Here is a 23,666-nt window from a genome sequence, read left to right on the forward strand (position 1 = left end):
TTACTTACTCGAACCGGTTTGGTTTCCGTTACCGCGCCGCGCCGATCGTCACTGTTTGGGCCGTTGCACTTGAGCTTCCTCACATTCCTCCCCTCCGCCCTCCTCTGTGCGCTCCAGCTGTGTGTGGGGGCGGGTAGACTCCAGCAAACCCCTCCTCCTACCCTCCTATTGGGCTGTGCAAGGGCTACGACGCGGTGGGATGGGTTGTGGGGGGTGGGTTGCTGCGTCTCACGGCTTTGCGGCTGAACTCGCCGGTAGCTTAGCGGGACACCGTGTTTTCATCTCTGGGATTAAAACCTGAAGTATCGCTCGTGCGGCAGTGGAAAGCGCTGAAAGCCTCCGGAGGATGTGGAGATGCTGATCCGGGCCCGTGAGCGCGCACAGGCGAACTGACTCGCTCTAGTTCCGTTTGGAAACATTTCTCGAGCGCGTCCTCTCCTGGCATCCACCTGCCTGCCCATGGAGGGACGTCGCGATGCTGTGCACAAGGAGAACTAAAACTTTGGTGTCGACATGCGTAATCCTGAGCGGTATGACCAACATCGTGTGCCTGCTGTACGTCGGTTGGATCACCAACTACGTGGCCAACAGCGGTCCTAAAGTTGCGGAGAGCGGCGGCGGCGGCGAGGCGGAGAGAAAGTTGGAGGAGGACAGCAAAGGTGAAACCCTGAGGATTATCGAGAGGCTGGACCGGCTGGAGAGCGTCGTCAACGAGCACATTAAAGGTCAGAGCAGCCGCCGTGGTTACGGGAAAGTTTGGAGCCTCCGGGGAAACGCCGGGCTCGGCGTCATTGTAGGAGCAGTGCGGAGTGATAAAGCTGCGATCCCCGCACAATAATCAGTTACACGAACATTTCTGCTGTTGCTTTTCTGTTGATGTAACCGGGGCTGAGCGACTAGTTAAAGGGTTAATCAACAGATTAGCAGCTAATGGAAATATTTGAGCCCCATTTGTCCAGCGCGTGTTTCAGATTAAAGTCACAGCTCCACCTGTGCACCGAGCCTCACGGAGACTGCTGCAGTCCATGTGATTATTTGCAACATGCAAACAGAGCCTTTTAAATGCTGTGGAAATTTTCCACTGGAATATACAATGTATCAGACCTGCTACCCAGATCTCATTAATAAATTAGCATTGATTATTTTATTAACAAAGAAAAACAAGAAACTGTCACGTAAGCAGTAGAAAGCAGACAAATATGTAAAGTATGGAGACTGTTTTGCATACTTTAAATGCAGAAAAAGAGCTGTGGAGCAATTTAATTACGCAGGCAGGACCCACACGGCCCTTTTTCCATCTTACATTACTGCAGATCATGTTTCAGCAGCCATGTGCTCCTGGCTCTGTGGATGACTCTTGCTTTGCCGTCCTGTACATCTGTGACAGGTCACCCTGTTTCTCATTGGCTGTGAAATAATTGCGGAGCCTTGTGTGACATGTTGTTTATCAGTTAAAGTTAGCCAATAAGCCCCACCTTCGCCACCACAGTGCTTTAATATTATAGTAGAGCAAGAAAACCTGGAAAATTCACATGTGAGAAATAAAGTGGAGACGTTCCCCTGCTGCTTAAAGGAGGCAAATCCATGAATTTATCCTTCTCTCACAGCTGCCTGCAGGTCTTGGAATAGCAGACTTCTACACATGTTTAACAAAACATCGAAGCACTGTGTGGCTGCAGAGGGAGCTGTGTATCAGTCCACCGGTGGTCCAAGTCAGAGTGATTACAGAACAGTAAAAGTATCACATGATTCCACAGATTCTCATAAGGTGTGAGCTCGCAGCTAAAGTGCCTCGATGTGCCTTTTTTAGGGTACAGCTGCTTGTCGCTGATGCAGAGCCCACTGAGGCTGTGGGTTTCAAAGATTTTTGTGCCTGAGTGACACAAACAGGGAAAGCTAAAACGTCAATGCACTCCTGCTCGTATTCATATCTGTGCTAAATGGTTTCTGTATTATCTGTAATGTTGCAAGTTCTTCGTCTGCCAGTTTCTGTCAGTTCTGGACTTCATGAAACACCTTAACATCCAACAAATGTTCTCACTGTTCAGATCCAGCTCTGGTGAAGGTAACCAGTCCTCTCTCTGAAAGGATATTTAGATCTGGCTCCGTGTTAGCATTAGCCGACTTCTCCCAACAGATGGTGGTCGGGGTGAGGAATGCTGAAGCCATAAGTCTGTATAGTTGTGTGTTACCAAAGCATTCCTGATGTGGGACACTTGTATCCTAGAGAGAGCGTACCATAAAATAATGGTACAATGCTTTTAAATGGTGCAAAGTTGGTTACAGAGTTACACCCTTAATTTATTTTCTATGCAGTACGTTTCCCTGTTAGCTGGAATCCAGGGTGTCCAGAGAAAGAGTCGACCCACAACCTTCTTCCTGTGAGGACGCAGAGCCAACTGAATGAAATGTGTGCGAAAGCCTTTCATTTAATGTGACCTCTCCACCTGATAACCAGTGAACAAGCATAGTTTCAGAAACTAGAAGGTGTTAGCTTGCCAATTATTTGCCCTTGCAGGTACTGTGCAGTGAGGGTTTCCTTTGGGTATACCAGCAGGGTGAAAATTCCACATAAACCAGTAGATGTGCACCCTAACCCCATACTGACCAACAACAAGAAAACCCTTTCAGCTCTGAAAAAGTTCGGTCCAGTGATTTGCTCTGGGGGATCACATGTATTTCCAAAGATGTGATTTTGTTAAGGAGCATAGTGCTTGTTATTTGTACTTGAGTCCATTCATGCTGCTAATATATGCATTTAGTGGCGTCTGAGCTGAGTAGAGCCTCAAATCCATTGATAGTTAATGTCCCACTTTATTGTACTATTTGTGTTTGCTTCATCACCCCATTTAAAGCCCTCTCTGGACAACTTTTAAAGTCCAACCTATATTCAGGAACAGATTAGTTCAGTTGTCTAAAAGCGTCATCGGTGTCAGAGCTGGATAAATGTTTCTACAGCTGTCTGAATCTGTGGACGTCTTCATTAAAGGAGACCGTTCATTTCCAGCTCTATATTTTTATTATAGGGATTTTATTTCTTTGTTCACAGTTGAAAATAATCCTTATTTCATGCAGGCCCTCAGCTCGTTCCTGCCTGAGAGCTGAAGCCGTCATAAACAGACGTTTCAAACAGCAGGTGTGTGTGCATATGTTCTTGGTTAACATCACTTGCCCATCACTTGCCCTAAAGCTGATCCGCTTTGAGGGGTGCGTTTGCAGACTAAAGCTGTGCCAGACGTTTGGATTTTGTTATAAATCTGTCTTTAACCTGGTGTTACTCATCCAGCCTCATCCAAGACACTGCAATCCGCGCAGCGCAGGAAGCAGCCGGGACTGGCACGTGCAGCCGCGTGGTCAGGTGCTGATTAAGGGAGCGCTTCATTCGTTTTTGCTTTGCATTCTTTTGGCAGTGCATGGATTTTCAGTATCGCTCGATCTCAGTCGTTTCACTGTGGGAAGCCAAAATCGAGATCAAGATTAAAATTTGATTAATTGTGCAGCTTTAATACAGACCCAAGAGAAGAAGAAAAACGGTATCAATCTGAAGCCTGAAGCTTCTGGCTCACATGGATTACCTCGACATGCACTGACATCATTATTTCAAATTAAAGACATGTTTAATATGAGGATGCACCGCTGGAACGGTTCATATATGACAGAAAATAAAGAAAAGAGAATAGGTTCACCCCAAAGAACTGAGTTTTCTATGTTTACTAGCAGCGAGTGAGGATTTTATCCATCCGTCCATTTTCTTCCACTTATCTGGGGCAGGGTCGTGGGGGCAACAGCCTAAGAGAAACCCAGACCTCTTTCTCGCCGGACATGCCTGGAACAGCTCAATCAGGAGGCAGCAAGCTGAGGGGATACCTGCCCGACCCGCTGCCTCTCACCAAGAGCAACTCCAGACTAGGACCGAGTCCGTCCCCTCTCCAGGAGACTGGTTCCAGAGCCCAGGCTGTGTGTTGAGGTGAGCTAGACTATATCTAGCTGGTACCTGTTAATGTCATGCAGTAGCTCAGGCTCCTTCCCCACCAGAGAGGTTACGTTCCATGTCCCAGTCTCGGTAGCTGGGGATCGGTCCGCCAGGGTCTTGACACCTGGCCCAGCACAAACTGCACCCGACCCCTAAGGCACCTCCTGCGGAGGGTGGGCCCATGTCCCCTGGCTGGGCTGGGCCCCCAGGCGCTCGTCCTCGGGCACCCTCTCCAGGTCTGGCTCCGGGGCGGGGCGCTGGTAACCCTGTCACAGGCAGGGTGAACTGTTCCCTAGATTTCACACTCATAGAGATTTTTTTGAATCGCTCTTTGTGTGGTCCCTCACCCAGGACCAATTTGCTGTGGGAGACCCTACAAGCCATCCAACAACATCTACCCAGGATTTTATTCATTGATAAAATGATTCCGCCTTTCGCCCTATGACAGCTGGGATAGGCTCCAGCGCCCCCCGCGACCCTGAAAAGGATAAGCGGAAGCGAATGGATGGATGGATAAAATGATTCAGTGGTACAGACACAGAGGGCTGCTACTCCCCCTGGATACTTCACGTTTTAATTATGCTCCTCAGAGATGTGCATCAATGAGTCAACAAAAATTTTAAAGTGGGGCAAACTCTTTCCGTATCCTCTGCTAAATGGGACAGTACATGATCCAGTAACTGAGTGCAGGATTTAGGAGAAATATGCACTGCTGAGTTGATTAACACCGGAGCTCTGCTCTAATGCCAATAGTCGGCGAGAGAACGCCATTCCTTGGAAAGATAAGGGACCTAATTTATCAAACATCTCTGAGAAAGACTGTTGATCCAGGATTAATTTTGTGTTTCGGATGAGCTCGTCGAGAGCACGCTCCTAATCAGAGATGCTGAATTAATGCTATTGAGAGGAAAAACATCATTTCTCATGCAGAGATGTATAACTGTGGTTCGTTTGTGCAGGGAAAAGATACGATTTTGCATCAGTTTTAAGAAAACTAAAGAAAAAAGGTTTTTTGTCTTGCATTTAAAATCATGAGAATGTAAATCATGAAGTTTCTGAGAAAAGAACTACATTTTATTCGAGCAGTATTTTTATTCAGAGCCTTTTTATTATATATAAAAATGGACATTTCATTCACCAGTGACCAGGAGAGCAGGCCTTTCTTTTTATACCTCTGCTTCAAACTAACTTACATTTCTGCACATTTTAGATGGGAAATAATGCCGATTTTTACCAAAGAGCAGCTGAGAAAAGCAGTTCATTCTTTCAAGCATGACCTGCTTTTTTTTTTATATATATGGATGGATTAAAATCTCAGGAATTGAAAGAAAGCTGGCTGTTGGGTCAGATGTGTGCCTACAACAGGGGGCAGTCTGTTTCCACTCTGGACGGGGATATTTAAGGGTACTGGCCCTCTGATTCAGAACCAGTTTCTCACAAGTGGGCAAAGACGAGTGAAGACGTCACGTTGTTTACTGTGGCAAAGAATTAAAAGCAAATCTGAGGAGATGCACACTTTTACACACGCCTACATATTCTGATTTAAAGCAGCATCTGTGTTTTCTAATGGGGCTCAGAGTCTTTGTGCAGAGATGTGGGTATTATTAAAGCACACTCATCATTAATGCGGAGAATGGCAGGCTGATGGTTTACTGAACTGTTCAGAAGCTGTAATAGAATCTGCACAGGCTTTAGGGTTACAGCGGGTGAGCAAACTTAGCCTCTGGAGTGCTTGGCACTCTGCTCTCCTCCACTCTGCTCAGCCCTCGGGGCCGGTGCCAGATTACATTATCAGCCAGAGGCTGATGTGTTTACGTGTTTATGCATTGTCACTGATACAAAATGACCGGACTGCAGCGCTGGCATGCAGGTTTGAGGATAATACGGTGCTCAGTATGCAGCAGAAAATATACTTCACAGGCTTGACTTTCATTGGCAATGAATTGAAAGCTGACTCAGAGGGTTTGTAAAGTTTGAATGATTGATATATGAGCATATTACTAATACTCAAAAGCACTAAGGTTCCTGTACTTCTGACATTTTAATGGTGGTGTGAAGACCCAAAGCAGCAACTGCACATCGTGCCGTTTCAGGATCTCAGACTTGTTCTGAACTAAGACCTTAAATCATTGACTAATGGACCCCAGTGTTTTCAGCACTGTCTAATCTCATGAATCAGTACTGGAAGATCAGGCTAACTCATCAAAGAGCTCAGAGGCACTGTCTTTTAATAGCATTTAACATTCTCATGGCGTGCTCATGTTTAACCTAAAAAACCAATCAAATCAAAGTCTTCCTTTGAGTCTGAGTATGCAGTGGCCTAATTTAATGTGGTCAATTCCAGAGGTTTGTGATGTAGATGAGTTAAGGACAAGTATGTTAAAGAAGCTCAACTAAAGTTTTATCAAATGCACAATCCTGAGTCACATGAACCAAAAACAACACCTCAGATAAAACCTGTTTGAATCCAGGACGCACTGCGTCTCAGAGTCATTGGAAAGTTATCAGCCCATTGAATGGTTGTCATCTGTCCAGTCAATATAATCATTCATAAACAAATATCGATAGCTTCCCCTCCCTGAGCCTGGTTCTGCTGGAGGTTTCTTCCTGTTAAAAGGGAGTTTTTCCTCCCCACTGTCACAGACTGTTTCCTCATAGGGATCTTCAGTTTGTTGGGCTTTTCTCTCCAGTATTGTAGATCTTTACCTTATGATATTGAGTGTTTTGACATTAGTTGGGAAGTAAGATTATATAAATGGAACTGAACTGAATTAAAATGCAAATAAAAATCCACAGGTGGATACTGAAGTCGGGGACACAGCCCCCAAACATGGCGAGCTGTAACTCCCAGCTGTCTGCTAGGCCTCAACTCCACAAATTCAAGTGACTGACGTAGGTGACTCAGCTGGGTTTGTGGTCTTGGGACCTCTCGGAGCATTTTTAACGGAAATTGAATTTATCTTCCAGTGGTGTTGAATTTGCCGGTTGGAAAATCTTATCACTCCACTGGAAGTTGCCAGTAGTCCTCTCAGCTTTTAGCTAACCTCACACGCTTGGCCATTGTTGGCAAGTTTGACTCCAGCTCAGGGCCTAACATCTGTTGGCTACAATACATGCTAGGCATGTGCTGGTAGCCAACAGATATCTCCAATTTAGCCACCAATATGGTAGCAAGAAGCGTATTTAGTGATACTAGGATAGAAGAAAAGGGTGTTCATTCACAGAAGCAGCCAGTTGGTCAGACTAGAATTATTTAGGAGAGTCAGGAAGACGTTTATCTTTGTTTCACGCAGGATCACATTTATGTAGCACATCAGTCTCACACTCTGCTGTCAGTCTCCTGGAAAAGGTCACAAAGATTTTCTCTGACAGTTTTTTTTCTTTCCTTCTTGAACATCTTTTCATTTTTGACACATTTGACCTTCCTCCAATTTTCACATTCAACATTGTTTTTTTCTTCTTCTCTGGTCTGGGATAAATTTCTTTTTAGTCAAAACTTCATCCAACTATGGTTTCATTAAGATCATAAAAAGACACTTTATAATTTCATCTTCTGTAAGAGCTCTGCTTTTATTATTGACTAGTTCTAGAAACTCCAAAGCTGATTTCTTTTTCTTTATTTTCTTTTATTTGCCCGATATTGTTTCATCTATCTTTATGCAGCTGATTAAATTTGGTAACAGTTGATGATTTAGTTGGCTGAAAGGTGAGATGATGTATAGTATTTAACAGTTTATATGAAGTAAAAGCGTAGGTTAGATAATCCCAAGATCTTTAACATTATGTTGTTGATTTATATACTCACAGATGTCTTTCTGGACCATGTAATGCTGAACCCTGCTGGCCTCCAAAAAGAAAACCACATCTCAGTTTTAGGCTGGATTTCCGTTTTAGTGAGCTAAGCAGAAATGAGATATCCCGACTCTGCCGGAGCATATCAGGTGATCCCTCTGGCTGTTGCCATGTTGCGTGGCAGGCTTTGCAGAGGCACAGGTTAAGCAATGAAGAGATTCAGGTCAGCAAGCAGTGTGTGGCTTAACACATTTGTTTACAACCATCCATTTCTGCACCGTGGAGCTGGTGTTAAGTGAGCTATGCATGAGTGTAATTATGGAGACGTAATATGTGTTCTTGGCCACTGTTACTACTTTTTTTGGTCTTATGTCTGCTCACACGTGACGTTTTGATTCGTGCTCTGCATTGTCTGTTTCCACCCTGCCAACAGACTTATTTTTAGGAGTTTCTTTATGAGTCAATGCAAGCTGATCCATGTTGACAGTGTTCAGAAGAGGAGGAGGGTGGACTTCTGAGACTCTGTGTGTGTGTGTGTGTGTGTGTGTGTGTGTGTGTGTGTGTGTGTGTGTGTGTGTGTGTGTGTGTGCGTGCGTGTGTGTGCGCATGTCTCAGTGCAAGTCGGGCGTCTTCGTGTCATCAGAGGTGCGTGGCATTGGTGTGAGATCTGATGCAGGTGTCAGCGCTTGTGCATTGTTGCATGAAGAAGAGCATCAGCGTACCATCCTGTCCTCAGTCGGTTCTGGCTGTCATGACACTGCAACACTGGGAGGTGCGCTGGGAAGTGTGTAGACAGAAATCAGTTTTTGGATCTCTTTTTTTCCCCTCATGGTCGTGCTCCAAGATGCCCGAGGATAACACAGAATGATGCTACTGAGCGGAAGAGCAAAGGGAAGAAACTCCTTCGCCTCCCTGGAGAGGTTACTTTCTTTCCTGTGAATGTTAAAGAGCTGCAGGTTCCTCGCTCTCACACGTCTAAAATTCAAAGGGAAGGTGCTAGGCCAGGTGTGATAGTTTTGCAATGACTTAACCTTTAAGTCCTTCTTTGATTGGTCAGATGCAGGAGGGCGATACAACTCCACGAGTGCCACTTTCTTTGAATAAAAGCCAGCAGAGTTTGTAGCGCTGCCTCCCTGCGCTTGCACTGCCCTGAGCCCGACCGCAGCGAGCACATTATTGAGTTACGCTGTGACTGGGCGCAGATCTCTGAGGCGGGATCTGACCTGCGCACAAAAATGATATTTCCTGCTGGACACAATCTGATTAAATATAATTACTAAACTGTTTCATAACCTCTTCCACCAAATTGTGTTATGTGCTAAGTAGCCTCAGGAACCAAAAGGCGCTTTATTTTTATTTTTTTTGTACTGTGCTTTCTCTTCTTTGGTGTCATGAAGGGTCATTCCATATAAACTCAGCCAATATTCCACTTTTCCACTCAGAATCATCTCTTGCTCTTTCTCTATTTTTATTTTTTATTTTTGAGGAAAAACCTGCCGAACCTGATGTGCACTTGGATTCAGCAGGTCCCTGAAGCCAAAGCATTGTTGTTGTATAGAAAATGTCTGGATCACTGTGTCTTTTCTCATATCTTCTCACATCAGATTAGTCTATTAAAAATAATTTCCCCTTCGAGGTGTAAAACCACAGCGCACGATGATTAGTAGCATAGCAAGACTTTATAACTGACAGATTCCAGCTGTGCAACTGTAATTAGATTTTTTTATATCTAAAAATGCATTTAGACATTTATACTGTGACGGTGTACAATCTAAGCTGACAATGGCGAAATTTAGGGATTTAAGACCAATTCACAGCACATCTGCTGCAGAATCCAACGCTGCATACTTTCTGGCCCAGGATTTTATTTTCCAGTGGATTCTGCATTCAAAGACAGCAAAAAGATGAAGGTGAAAATAAATACAATCTGCTGTGTGTGCAATCTAATGATTGCATATATTGCTTTTTAGATGGGTAACAAAATTTACTGTGTAAAAATGGAGATGCTGAAAATCCCCATTCGTTAGATTTTATTACTAGATCGTTCCCAGCGCCTACAGTGGTGGTTGGTTCAAACTCGTCTCCTGTCTCTTTGTCTCTTTCTTGTCTCTTTCCTGTATCACTGCCACATCGAGCATAGTCTCCTTTCATTCATGTGCTGCTGTGTCGGCATAACACAAACCCAAGGCTGACTGACCGAAAGCAGCCGCTTTAACGTCTCGATGAAATCGATGACGGCTTCGACATTTTCCACCTTTTATCTTGGAGCTGTGGTTTGACTGGACAAAACAAAGTATTTACATATATCTGCTTGGACTCTGAAAACTACTGGAGAGTATATTTACAATGTTTTAATTGCTTTATATGCAGAGTACACGATCACTGTGTAGCTTTAGAAACCAGATCCTTTGTGATTGTTTTGTCATTTCCAGGCTACTGAAGAACATTTAGGCACACCAAACTCTTATCATTCAGAAAGACTTTTGAAATAATATTAATTTGAACACATTGTAGAAGCTCCGTGGGGTCGTTGTTTAGCAAGGGAAAGGACCTGTTTCATCCTCAGTCAAACATGTGGAGCTACTCACTGTGGCGAGCAATAAGGCAGTAGCTTCTGTTTGTTTTAACACATGTTAATAGAAATAAAATTCCATTATTCACTGGACACGACACAATCAAACAGGAGTGTGAAAACATGTGAACCAAACAACGAGCATTATAAAAATATCGGATGGACACATTTTAATTTAATTGTATTGATTCTCGTGCAGTTTGGACGAAGCGTCTGACTGTTCTACACACACACACACACACACACACACACACACACACACACACACACACACCTACCTTATAGACGTCTCCTTGGCAAAACAGTAGCACAGTAATCAGCTGCCACGGGTTAAGGGGACACCTCTAGAATTGTAGCTAAAAATCTGTGCTGGGTTCCACTTTTAAAGACGGGGCACTGCACTCGCACACAAAGGAAATGATTATAAATGCGACGTTCATCAAGTTTAACTGGCTGCCATTGTGAGGAACCCTTGATTAGTGCTCTTTAACTACAGCCTAGCATCACTTCAGCCATGTGTAATCTGAGGTAGTAGATTAATAGAGCGAGGGAGAGCGTCCTGCATGGGTCAGTGTTTGTTTTAATTTTACTGACCCTTTATGTAGTCATGGTAAAAAGAAAGTACACCCTACTGCAGCTCTATGGCTTTATATATCAGGTCATAATAAAATAATCTGGTCCTTTTGAAGGGTTTAAAACTAGTCTAGTGCAATCTAAGATGATTAAGTGCATGCCATTATTTATTTATTTAACAAGACCATAAAAGAAAAACATTAAATGTATTTATCTGGATGCAGAAGCAGTGAAACTAAGTACATCCTACTACTTCCCCAAGAATCAACAGGGTCAGCAAGAGCTAGGAGCTAGGGCTGGGCTATATCATACCGTTCACGGTAATACCGGTGTAATTTTGGGCAACGATAGGAAAATGAAATATGGCGATAGAATGTGGGTAAAATGCGCATGCGCAGTGCCTTTGTTTACATACGCACATGGCGACGACGCAGAACGAGAAGAGCGAAAGCAAATCGTTGAATGAAACGGATGAACCAGAACTGGTTTGTAAAAATGCTGCAGCTTCACTGGTGTGGAACTGGTTTAGCTTTCGTCCGTCAGATACACAACAAAGCACTATTTTTGGTAGTGCATGCTAGCGGGCTGTCGTTATTACCGTGTTGTTTGGAAAATACGGCGCACTTAAAATCAATCCTTTGATTTTTCTGAAAGTCAACAGAGCCCCTTATAATCCCGTGTGCCTTATGTATGAACTCTGGTTGTGTTTACTGACCTGGAAACGATTTTATGTGCACGGCGCTCGAAAATCTGTCAAATGTTTCAGTACGACTTTGCTAAGCTACGAAGCCGCACCGCTTGATGGATTGTCGGAGCATTGCGGCTAACGTAGGCGGAGCGATACGTACTGTGCTTCAACATAATGTTACCGTATTGTGTGTGTTTAACCTCTTTTTAAGTTTTGTGGATATTATACATGGTTATGCTGAGGATGTGTCGGCCAGTTTCCACTGGAAATGCCTTTTGGTTAAACTGTCAGCGAGGAATTTGCATTTGCACTGTGAAATTTTATATAACTTTAATGCAGATAAAAAAAACAGCTGCTTGTTTAAGTGAAAATACATTGATGGGGTTTTTTGCACTAATAAAGTTGTGGAGTTGTAAAGTATTTTGTCTCGTGTCAATTATATCGTCAGTTATATCGTTATCGCAAATTTTCAAATCTATATCGTGATAAATATTTTTGGTGATATCGCCCTGCTCTACTAGGAGCTGCTTATCACAGTCGCTTCATTAACTGATCATCAGCAGATGTGAGTGTACATGAGCAGCTCTGTAAAAGCGGAGGTTGTGGCAGTTTGCAGGTGTGCAGCATGAAGGTGCCCATTAACACAACGCCAGGGAGGAAAGAGACGATCATCTCAGAGAAGCAGTTGTTGCCATCAGCCTGGGAGGGTTGTTGGAAGTGACTGATGAGGTCACACTGAAAATGAATACTTGAAGCTACTCAATCATGAAGTGTGCTTAGTTTTTCACACACTGTATCTGTTTTAACGGCTTAGATTTGACTGAATAAATGACACAATGTTATATATGATATGTTGTTCTTCTGAGGTTGGATTTAAATAAGTTTAGAACCTGGCAAGCATCAGAGGATGTATATTTTTATGACATCATGACATGTAAAACCTTAGAGGTGAAAGAACACGTGCTTTCCTCCTCACCTGACTGTATGCTGGTAAAAAAGAACGATCAAAAGGAGAAAAGTTCATGATCTTTACTGACACGCTGTGATATCTGATACTTGGTTGCAATTTCAGAACAACCTGTCAGCAATAGTGCAGACATACAAAGAGGATTTATAGCAAATGCATACATACATTTAAAACAGTGCCCCAGCAAACAGACAGGCATGCATGTCTCAGATCAGCACATCACACTGAATAATGGAACAGTCGGATGTGAGCATTAGCTGAGTGAGAGTTGGGGATGTGCTATATGAACACGATGCAGGCTGGATTAAACTTCTCTTCACATCAGTATCACAAACGTCACGCTGATAGTTTTATTGCTGCAGCGCTGTCACAAAGTCATTATTGGCTTAAAAAGGGTTTTCCAATATGGCATCACAACTACAAGAAGCACGCTAATACAGTGAGAGACATAACTGCCTGTACAGGCTGTTAAAAGAACACGGTGTATACACAAAGAACTGGATTTTCAGGAGTGGATTTGAAGAGTGGACAGGTCAACAGTCTGCTGCAGCCTGTTATTGTTTGCAGCAGCAAACAATAACTGTTGTTGTTGTTGTTGTTATTTTTCCACAAATACAAACTGTTCAGCAAACAAGGCCATGATTAGTTAACAGTTTATCTGCAGTTGTTCAGCTGGTAGCCGTTTGTCCCTGAATCATCTACACTCTCTGTGTCGCCCTCAGATCCAGAGAGTATCTGAATGCCACACAGTGAGACTTACAGCAGGATCGCTCTCCTGCTCTGAGTGAGGCAGACAGTAACGCTGCCCTCTCCCACCACCACCAGAAACAGAAACGGAGACAATGCACTATTGATTTTCACAATCAGATATTTTAAATTATTATATAATCACATTTGGCGTATTTGTTGACAGCTCCAGTTTGTACTCATATCTAAACGGTGACGAAGCCACTCTGCTGACTTTGTGCAGGTGGTTTTCTCCAGAGACGGGGCTCCGAACAGTTAGCACCTCGTTGAAATGAAACACATTTGGCTGAACGATGTGTGGGATGTGAGGATGAGATCGGAGCAGCCGAATGTTCTTTTAAAAATTCGATGTCATGCCGTCGCAGAAGGCAGCTCACACAAGGATGAGACAGACAATGAGTAGAGTGTTTGTGCAGGGAGCCTTGACAGCACTGAAGCTCACTTCTTGTGTCTTGAGACATTTATAAACACCCAACACGATCACTATGAAAAGCCTGTGAAGTTTTCCTTATTTTGAAAACACAAAGACTTTCCCAAACTGCTTGCATCCCCGTCATTGAAAAAATCTTTAATTATAAGGATTTAAGCACATACAGAAAAAACACAACAATAGTGCCATAGTTGGCTTTGCAGCGTTTGATCTCGGATAGTAAGTGATCTGAAGCTTATCAGTAGGAGCCACGCTATCAGCCTCTCGGCATTTTGGCTCCGCAGACACATTTTGTTCCCTCGTACGAAGATGATTTTGGTGAAATATACTTTATTTTTATCCCCAAATGGTTTGCGGATGCAGCTGAAATAGCACTGATATGAAGCATCACTTATTAGTTACAACAACGTGTCATTCGCTGCCCTCACTTTACGTTCACGCTGCATCAAAGCCCATTTCAGGCAACAGAAGTCCAGGAAGAGCTTCTGAGCTTTGAGTCTTAAAAGTTAATTTGCCAGCTCTGGCTCTGGTGCGCACCTGCAACTTAACCATGATCACGCTGTGTCAAAAGCTGTCGAAATCCACATTCATCCCTCTCGCTTGGTTGGTCACAGCTGCTCTCTGTGACCGAGCAAAAGTTTTATGCCCGCCGGGAAGAAGTCTGTCTGCAATAAAGGTGTAATGCTAGATTCACTGTCGGTTCGCCAATACAAAGCTATCAATGTTCAGGTTGAATTAAAGAGCAGCTTATTGCCCGATTTTTACCTTGAACATGTCAGCTTTACATACCGAATAAGCCCTGAACTTGAGATCACTGCAGAGCTAATCAATGATGACATGCACTGGTTCGCATGTAGCACTTTTCTACTTGAGTGCTCGAAGCGCTTTTTACAAGATTCCCCATTTACACCTAAGTGCTTTTTATCTAAATGAGCACATCAGGGAGGTTCAGCGTCTCGATCAAGGAGGCAGACGACCAGTCTTCCAGTTAGTAGATGACCTACTCTGCTTCCTGAGCTACAACCACCCAATATGTAGTCATACTGTGGTGGCCTTTCTAATATTTTGGCATCAGATTATTCACTTAAATTCAGCTTTATTTATATAGCTTTATATTGTAAGATAAAGACTCTACGCTAATACAGAGAAACCCCAACAATCAGACGACCCTGCTATGAGTAAACACTCGGCGACAGCGGGAAGGAAAAACTCCTTTTTAACAGGAAGAAACCTCCAGCAGAACAAGTCTCAGGGAGGGGCGGGGCCATCCGCTGCGACTGGTTAGCAAGCTGCATCCATAAACTGTACAGGTGCATTACACAGACACAGACATCTGCTAATTAACCTCCTAAGACCTGAACTCTTTCATAACATGCATTTTTAATTTCTCTTTGCTATTTGGGCTGATTGGGACCTGATGAATGTAAAAACAAAACTTACCAGATTTTTTTTTTTTATTACCTGATTTTTGTTTCTGAGAAAAATTAAATCCACGTATGAGGACATTAGTTTTAAATTTTGACAGAACAGTGGCAGTATAACGTCCTCGTAAGTGGATGTCAGGCCCTTGTTGAGCAAAATTTAGTACAGTCCAAAATGTGATGCCCACATATGTGGATGCCAGGTCCCTGCAGGTTAATGCTAATTAAGATGCTAATAAAAAAAAAAATGGACTTCCACATTAGGTTCTTGCTTTGTTTAGACCCAAGGTGATTGCACATGTAATAAGTAGTCAGTATAAAGTGGCTTGATAAAGCCGAATAACTAGCTTCCTGTTTAGTTATCTGTGTTAAACACATAATGTTGGTACTTCAGTTAGAAATGCAAAGCAGGCTCCTGAGGATCTGTGATGGTCCTGTGAGAGCTGAGAACACAGAGGTTCATTAAAGAAGAAGACCGTGCTTACGGCGGTCAATATCCACCCTGTCACTTTCCACACAGCAGCACACATACGCTCAAATCCACTGGGGATTCATAATGGACTTAACCCTCAGCACTGAGGCTCTGTGCAGTACTTTGTGGGTTTGACTTGACATACATCTGCAGACTGGGTTGTGAGCCACGCTCACATACACGCACCTATTTTAAATCCCAAATGCAGCATAAGCTAGCAGTTCAGCTGCTCTTGCATACATTTGTCTGATCCCGTAAGCAGGAAGTGTGTAAGGACTTTGTGAAGTGTTGTACTTTTAAATCTGCGCGTCTGTGGACACACATGAGCGAGTCAATCAGCCGGGCACGGCGTTCATGTCATCGTTCATCAGAGTGACGTTCTCATGGCGGCAGGCTGCACGACGTAGCCTGTTAGCATTTCACACGCGGTGTCTCCGACACAGATTCAAACAGTTGTTGAAGTTTCTACTGTCACACACTGTCTTCTAAATCCTGCAGCGTATTTCCCCGAGGCTGCATTATGGCACCACAGGGAGGCTTTCCACTGCGCTGCCCCACAGCTAAATTCCTCCAGCGCAGCATTCGGGAGACTATTGTGGCCCGTGAGCCTCATGAAGCTGTCATCTGGGGGCTGCAAGAAATGCCTCCGACACTTGGCGTCAGGGAGTCAGGTACTGGGTGGGCTGCAAGAAGATGAAAATGCTCTGAAGAAAGGAAAAGCATCAAAAACCAACTAAATGGTGCATTTACCCTGCTGGAGACATAACGGCAGATTCATTTTTACCCTTGTTTTTGTACTGAGGGGATGCAGTGCCTGACTGAACGCTCATCTATCATTTATATAATATCCTAATTCCAAATTATAGGGATTATTTTTGTTGTTGTTGTTTATCTTTGACAGGTAAATAAAACAAAAACTTTTTAACAGCATTGCTGTTACAGAGTGTTATATGAAGGTTTAAGTTGGAGAAAGCTTACACTCCAATTTAGCGTTTTAGCGTCTTTTAGCTCATTGTTTTGGTTTTTACTAAAACTACTAGTGCTACTCATATTTATAATAAAATAACAAAACTTAATATATCGATGTCTTTTCAAAACACAGATGCATCACACTTTTAGCCAATCAGAGGATGTGTTAGATAAGAATATAAGATAACCTTTATTAGTCCCACATGTGGGAAATTTGTTGAAAGTGGACAGTGCAAAGTTACAGTAGCAAAAATTAAGAAAAACCATAAGTGGCAATAATAAATGTGACAGACTTTTAAATAGTGCGCCAAAATTTTTAAATTGCAATTTGTTGTTTTTATTTTCATTTTGTTTTTGACAGTTTGTTTGTGTAGCACATTTCATTAAATGCAAACAGTTTTTTTTCACCCGCCCACTGTCAGGTCAACGATGGGCGGTCACTGGTCGACTTCTACTTCTGCTGGAAGATGTTTGTTCATTGGTCTAAAGCAGGGGTCTCAAACCCGCGGCCCAGGTCACCCCTACTTTGATGTGAAGAAATCTAATGCAAGTAATTTTGAAGTAATTTTTGTCATTAGGGAGGATTTGTTTGTTGTCGAGTGCAAGTCAAAAATGATCTACAGCACTGACAGTGTGGATGGAACCAGCGTTACAAAGTTGTGCTTCATACTTCTGCTCCAGAATTCATACAAATAATTGACTTTGTACTCGATGTCATGTATTCAAAAACGTATTTCTTATTTTGAAGATATAAATCTGATAATAAATCATAATGTATTACAGAAATAGATCAAATGAGGCAGAAGTAACGAGTAATTAAAATGATCTATCCATCAACATTAAGTGAAGCACACATGAATGAATCCATAATATAAAGCATATTATTCTTCATTACAAATACTTTGTTTTTGTGCTGTCTTATCACTTTTAGCATTAAGTACAATCCTGAAAAGAATGTAAATAGTAAATAAATAATACATCAGTGTGAAGGCACGGGGCAGTTCATCAGGCTGAAACCCAATTTTTTTACATTGCATTTATATCCGATAAAATGTTTTGATTTCCCACGGGACCCCCGCCTGCTTCCTGTGAGCTGCTGTAGACAGCTGTGCACACACATTTGAATATATTTCTGCTTTAATTACAGTCTGGAGCACGGAGCCCTTTGTCTGCTGCAGTTAAGGTACGCTTCATGAAACCGTAGCTTGCATTCCAGTCACAAGTTAAGATTCTGCTCGGCTCATCGGATGTGGAACTTGCCATCCAGTTCATCTGTTTCATCCAGTGCCCCCTGCTGTTACCCCACTTACCATCTTCCCATCCTACAAACATCCCTGGGATTCAGTTTTAGCTCCTCAGACTGTCCGTGTACTTTCACTTCAGCTGCCTGCAGCTACATCCCCGCTTCCAGCCGGTGGGGACGGCCTTTAGCCACAGTCAGATTCCCTCCGCGTTGGGGTAAAGTCGTCACACACGGCGATGGTGAATGAAGGAAACTCTGGGAGTGTAGCTACTGTTGTCCATGTTGTGCTGCTGGAAACTTTGTGAAATGTATCCTGAGGCTTTTTTTAAATTTATGACATTTCTCCTTTTAAAGGACTTTGAAGAGTTTTAATGGCACTTATAAAAATGGTAATGCAGCAAAATTAATTCATTGTAATGGAATTGCTGCAACCCATTAAGCTTTGCCAGGCTTCACAGTGATGATATTTGAGTAAATGGAGAGGCAGAGATTCTCATATAAAGTCAGTTACTAAAACTCAGCTGTGTTGTAGCTTCAGGTTTTATTAAAGCTAAAGTTTCTTCCACATATGTTGGTGACAAGTGGAGGAAAAAAAGAGACTCCATGGAAATATCATCTTATATTGCATTCGTCATCTCTTGTCCATATTTGCCCCATTTTGCATTTGCTTGTGTTTTTTTATGCCATGCTGCACTGTGGATGTAACTTCTGTTCAGGATATCTCCGTGTCTGATTTCTCGTGTGCATAAAGGGTTTTATATGTTCTTGTCTATATTCAGATGAAGACGAAAGTTAAGATAAAGTAGTTTTCATTATTATAGTTCCTTCACCTGCATAACTTTATAACGACCAACAAATAAGATGCTAGCAGTACAGTAAGAAGAAGAGAAAAATGCTAAATTAATTCCTCAGCTGAAGCTGAGAGACGTGTTGCCATGCAAATAAAGTCTGGGCCAGAATTCAGCCGCAGAATTAATCAGTTAGGCTACCAAGCTAAGCTCATTATAAATGAATGAAATTAAGTTGATTACTGAAGTGGAGAAGTAAAGTGGAGAGAGATGTACGAACGACGAGGCCGATGCAGGAGAGTCCGAAACCGCAGTTCCTCTGAGAGCCACTTGAGGCAGACTCCAAAACTGAGTCAGTCCCCATAGGCTCACATTTTAAAATGTTGAACTTTGCAGCAGTGGCCATGTTAATCAACAGGTTTATTTTCTTTACTTTTATTATCGGAATAAAATTGTGACTTTCTGTGAGGTACAGACCATCCAAGACGTGTGTTTGTATCACAGTTGTATAGCGTTCTCGTTCAAGTACGGTCACTTCTGCTAAAACAAGTGTGTAACGTCATGGTGGCTTCATCCGTCTTTTTGTACTGTATTGAAGCTTTGGAGTCTCAATTTGGCTACAGTTTACATTAGTTTGCTCTTTTAAGATGGCAGAAATCAACTTCAGCACTCAACTAAAAATACAGTAACTACTGAAAATACTCCATGAGCTTAAACAGAGTACTGAATAGCTCAGGGCGTTACAGTGCTGTCACTGGGTTCGTTCTCTTTAGCAGTAACACAAAAACATGAGGTGCCAATTTCAAATTACATTCATCCGCTCAGTTTAATGAGTTTACTCAAAGTTGATAAAGGCTGTTAGTTTGCTTATTTCACTGCAAGGAACAGTTAATCAAATAACCTGATTTCACATTAGTTTTACGTCTATTTACAAGTTAAATATCTTCTAAGAATCCCTCACGGTGTCATTGTGATCCCGAAACGACTCACACGGCCCTGCAGAAAGTGTGCTGCAGGTGCAGCCGGTGAAAACACACACTCCTCATCCTGTGATCTGCTTGCACACACTCCACATTCTGTGTAATACTCACCCTTGTTTTTCTTTCTAGCACTCTCCCTTTGCTTGCTCTGCAAACAGAGCTTTTTTCCCCTTTTCTTTGTACAGTTTCACCAGTTACTCTGGCTGTTCCACCTTCTGCCTTTTTAGTTACCTGAGGGAATCTAACTATGGGAAAAAAATCACTGTCTTCTTCCTGTTTTGGCTGCACAGTCGATCCTTCATTTTCCAGGGAGAGTTGGTGGCAGACAGAGCTGCGTCATGAATGCGAGGCTGTTCTACAGCAGCTACACTGTGCAGTAAACACTTATTTTAATAGTAACAAACAAATCAAATGTTGCCAGTTTTATTCAAATTGAATCCTTTTTTTATTCCTCAAGTTTAAAACAAAAAAACGCAAAACTTAAAATTGGGTTGTGAGCTGCAGTGAGTGAGGGCGCCATCAGATCACACACAGAGGATAACAGTGAGCCACCAACACAGCCTGCAGGACTTATCCTCTGCTGCTGTCCTGAAGAATTGTTTTCAGAGAGGTCAGCTGTATGTTTCTGAAACAACGGCGCTCTCCTGGGCATGTAATGCACCCTGACACAAATCTGCCTCTTGTCGCTGGCCACCTCTGGTGCCTGGATCCGACTGATGTCTCTTCCCCTCAGGCTGTGCTGCAGAGAAAGAAGGCTTCACTGGAGCTTACGCTGAGCTTGTATGGCTTCATAAAGAGGGGCACACATGCTGAAAACATTTTGATTGTTGTTTAGTGGTGCAATAATCTGTAGAAACTTGTTTTTATCTTGTCCTTTGGTGCTGAAGGCTCATTGCTTGGAGGCATTTCCCTGTCAGCGCTGCAGCTTTAACTTCCTCTCTGTTAACAGACCATAACGTTCTCTTTACCAGCGGTGACAGCCTGGCTCATTGTTTTTTACTTTGTACGTCTGTGTGGGTACCATCGTTTAATTTGGTTTATGTAGTTTATTGTAAAACAATATCAAACTTTGCAGGTGTGTCTTTGAGATCAGCAGTAATACTCGACTGTGGTTTGATCCAGGGGTACTGAATGGTGCACCCACTTTACTCACAGACAGTATAAAAAATGGGCGTGGCTTCCAGTGTGGAAGTCTCTAAAATCTGCATTATTTAAATGGCCGACAGGTGTCGACTTCATTAGACCTAAGCTCGTTTATAGTTATATTAAATGAAAGACAGAGAAATCTTGATTTGTAAGTTATGGTTATTCTGTGAGGCAGATCCAGGTGATAAGTTATCAATCTCAGGCTGTGAGCCAATGAATGTGCAGCATTTCACTGCAGCTGGAAAACGAGTCAAGACAGCAGATGAAGTTTTTTTTGCTGGACATCAAAATAGAAATAATAAAATAGGGCCGTCGTTGTTTTTGTGACATGAAACTCTGAGGTGTGTGGTTACAGACAGGCAGACTGAACTGAGTGAGCTCACTCAGAATTGCAGTGCATTGCATACATTAAGAATTAAGTAACATATTCATTACAGACGCCTTTTTCTCCTGTGAATCCTCAGCAGTTTAGGCTCTGGGAACATGTGGGAACATGTGGGAACATGGCACAGGTGCCCCGACACTGTTAGACTTTGCTGAATCAGCACAGACATCGGGAGGTAGTTCAGAGTAGTATTATGATGGCCCCTTAGGGAGGTGATCCAGACTGGAAGGGCAGAGACTAGGACACCTGAGACATTATACAGCTCGTCTAGCTAGAGAACACCTTGGGGTCCCCCAGGAAGTGCTGGACGAAGTGGGACAGCTGGGCTGCTTTGCTTAGTCTGCTGCATCTGTGACCTGAATCCAAATAAGTGATATTATTATTGTAAACTTTAGTTCTTGACTGTTATTCTGTTTAGAGGGCTAAAGCAGGTGAAGGCTGAGAGGTACGTACATGCAGCGTAACACGGCCTGTTTTAGAGTGGCCATACTGTTAGCTTGATTGTACTTTCTTGTATCAATACGTGGTACAGGGGGGCAGAGCACACCTTTATTTCCACGACATTGTCAAAGACTTTACTGAACACATTTGTCACTGTCACTCGGTGTCTGTCGTCCAGCAGTCAGCAGCAGCACGAGTGTCTGCTCTTCAATCCTCTCTGGCTTAGTCTGATCTCCTCTGCAGGACTGCGGACACAAGCGCCTGATACTGTTGTTTTGTTGTGTGGCTCTGCTGGTCTGATTGATTTATTGTGACGCGCTGCTTCCTGCATGCCAATCACAGCGCAGGCCCGATGGAACGGCAGCGGCTTGTCTGAAGGCGGGATTTGCAGCGGATGAATCTGACAGTTTTACTCACCGTTTCCTGAATCTGTCACGATGGCTCTCAGCGAGATGAACCACGCTGACTGCAATCCTGCAGACAACAAGGAGATATACAGCTGGTACCCTCCGGCTAAATAGCTCGAGGTCACACACTGGGTTGCTTCCTGCTGAGACAAGGTTATCACTGAGGTCACTGGAAGAACACCTAAATCATTTGGATGTCGCACACTCTGCTGTTGACCACAGTGGCGCTGGCTGTAATGATACAATGCTGCAGGTTTTTCTTCACCAGTACGTTGTTGCCTCACGTATTCTTTAGCCCTAAAGAATGAACATTTCTACATTTATAGATTGGCCTGTGCAAAAATGTTGCCAGTTTGTGTTTTATGGTTAGATATCGTGTTTTCGTGGATTAATATTACTGCTGCATTAACATTTATGTTGTACTAAATTACTTCATTTTCCGTTGGCTAGCAGAGATGGGCAGTAACGCGTTACTTGTACTGGTAACGCGTTACAAGTAACGAGTAAAGTAAGGGATTACTATTGCAAAAACGGTAATTAGATTACCGTTACTTTCCCGTAGGAACGCTGCGTTACTGCGTTACTAAAACCGTGATTTTTTGCGAGAATGTCTCATGACAGTGACGTAAGCGAGTGCGCCGTTAGTGACAACAGCTGTGTGCAGATCAACAATGGATCATATATCGAGTGCAGAGAGAGTATGAGCGTGCAGCGTTTAAAGCGTGGAAGTACTGACCTTACTTTGAGTTTGATTCCATAAAAAGTGACAAAAACATTAGTGTCCGCTGTGCGTGGGAAGAAAACTTCTTTTTACAGCGAAAAAACCCCTAAACTTCCAAACAAGCACCGAGTAGCTACGACGTGATGGGAAACTCACAGAGAAACTTGCGGATTCTTCCACTGACCGCGGCACACCTGCACCAGGGTAAACCTCCGCCTGCCCCACTCCTGCTTTACAGGTGAAAATAGAGCAACAGGACCGCTGAGTCTTTGACTTTATTTATTTTCTGCTGTGTTTTACTTGCATCTATTTGAAAGACTGAGTGTAAACACAAAAAATATTTTATTTTATGTGCTGGAATGTGCAGAAAGTAGGTTTAAATGTTAAACTAATTTATTCAACTCAGAGAATGTTGCAGATAATTAAATTTTTGCTTGATGCATAAAGTTAAAAGATTAAAACTAATAAAACAAGTTTTAAAAAGAGACTTTTCCATTTGATTACATTTTGTATGATGGATTATGCAGAAAAAGTAGAATTGGGCTGAAAGATCTATCGCTTTATCACCTACTCAGGTTGTAAATCGTGTTGTTAAAAAGTAACTAAGTAACTAAGTATTTAGTTTTGAAAGTAAGTAATCAGTAAAGTAACGGGATTACTTTTTTGGGGAAGTAATCAGTAATTAGTTACTGATTACTTTTTTCAAGTAACTTGACCAACACTGTTGGCTAGTTTAATCAAGCTTGACAGGACATAATTTTTTTTAATTAAGGAGAAACTGTTTTGACTTTGGTCCAAAAAAGTTATTTAAAAAAACCCCATAGATGCTCTCACTGGTTTAATGCTGGAAAGCTGTCTCTCCCAGTGCCAATGATGCTGTAAATGGCCTTGGCCTCTCATTAAGGAGCGGACTGTTAAAAATGTGTTGGTTTGTCCTTCAGAATTTGGACA

General features: G+C 42.8%; 1 protein-coding gene across 2 annotated transcripts in view; it reads left to right on the forward strand.

Moving 5' to 3' along the window:
* The first annotated feature begins 246 nt into the window (after positions 1-246).
* Positions 247-23,666, forward strand: part of LOC308392026 (polypeptide N-acetylgalactosaminyltransferase 18-like) — a 188,852-nt gene continuing 165,432 nt past the window's right edge. For both annotated transcript variants that reach the window (XM_080874866.1, XM_080874867.1), the window contains exon 1: positions 247-725. In XM_080874866.1, coding sequence (XP_080730992.1) covers positions 476-725 — 250 coding nt within the window. In that variant the 5' untranslated portion in view covers positions 247-475. The remainder of the gene's footprint in view (positions 726-23,666) is intronic.

This window comes from Rhamphochromis sp. 'chilingali' (assembly GCF_963969265.1).
Source record: "Rhamphochromis sp. 'chilingali' genome assembly, chromosome: 2".
NCBI lineage: Eukaryota > Metazoa > Chordata > Actinopteri > Cichliformes > Cichlidae > Rhamphochromis > Rhamphochromis sp. 'chilingali'.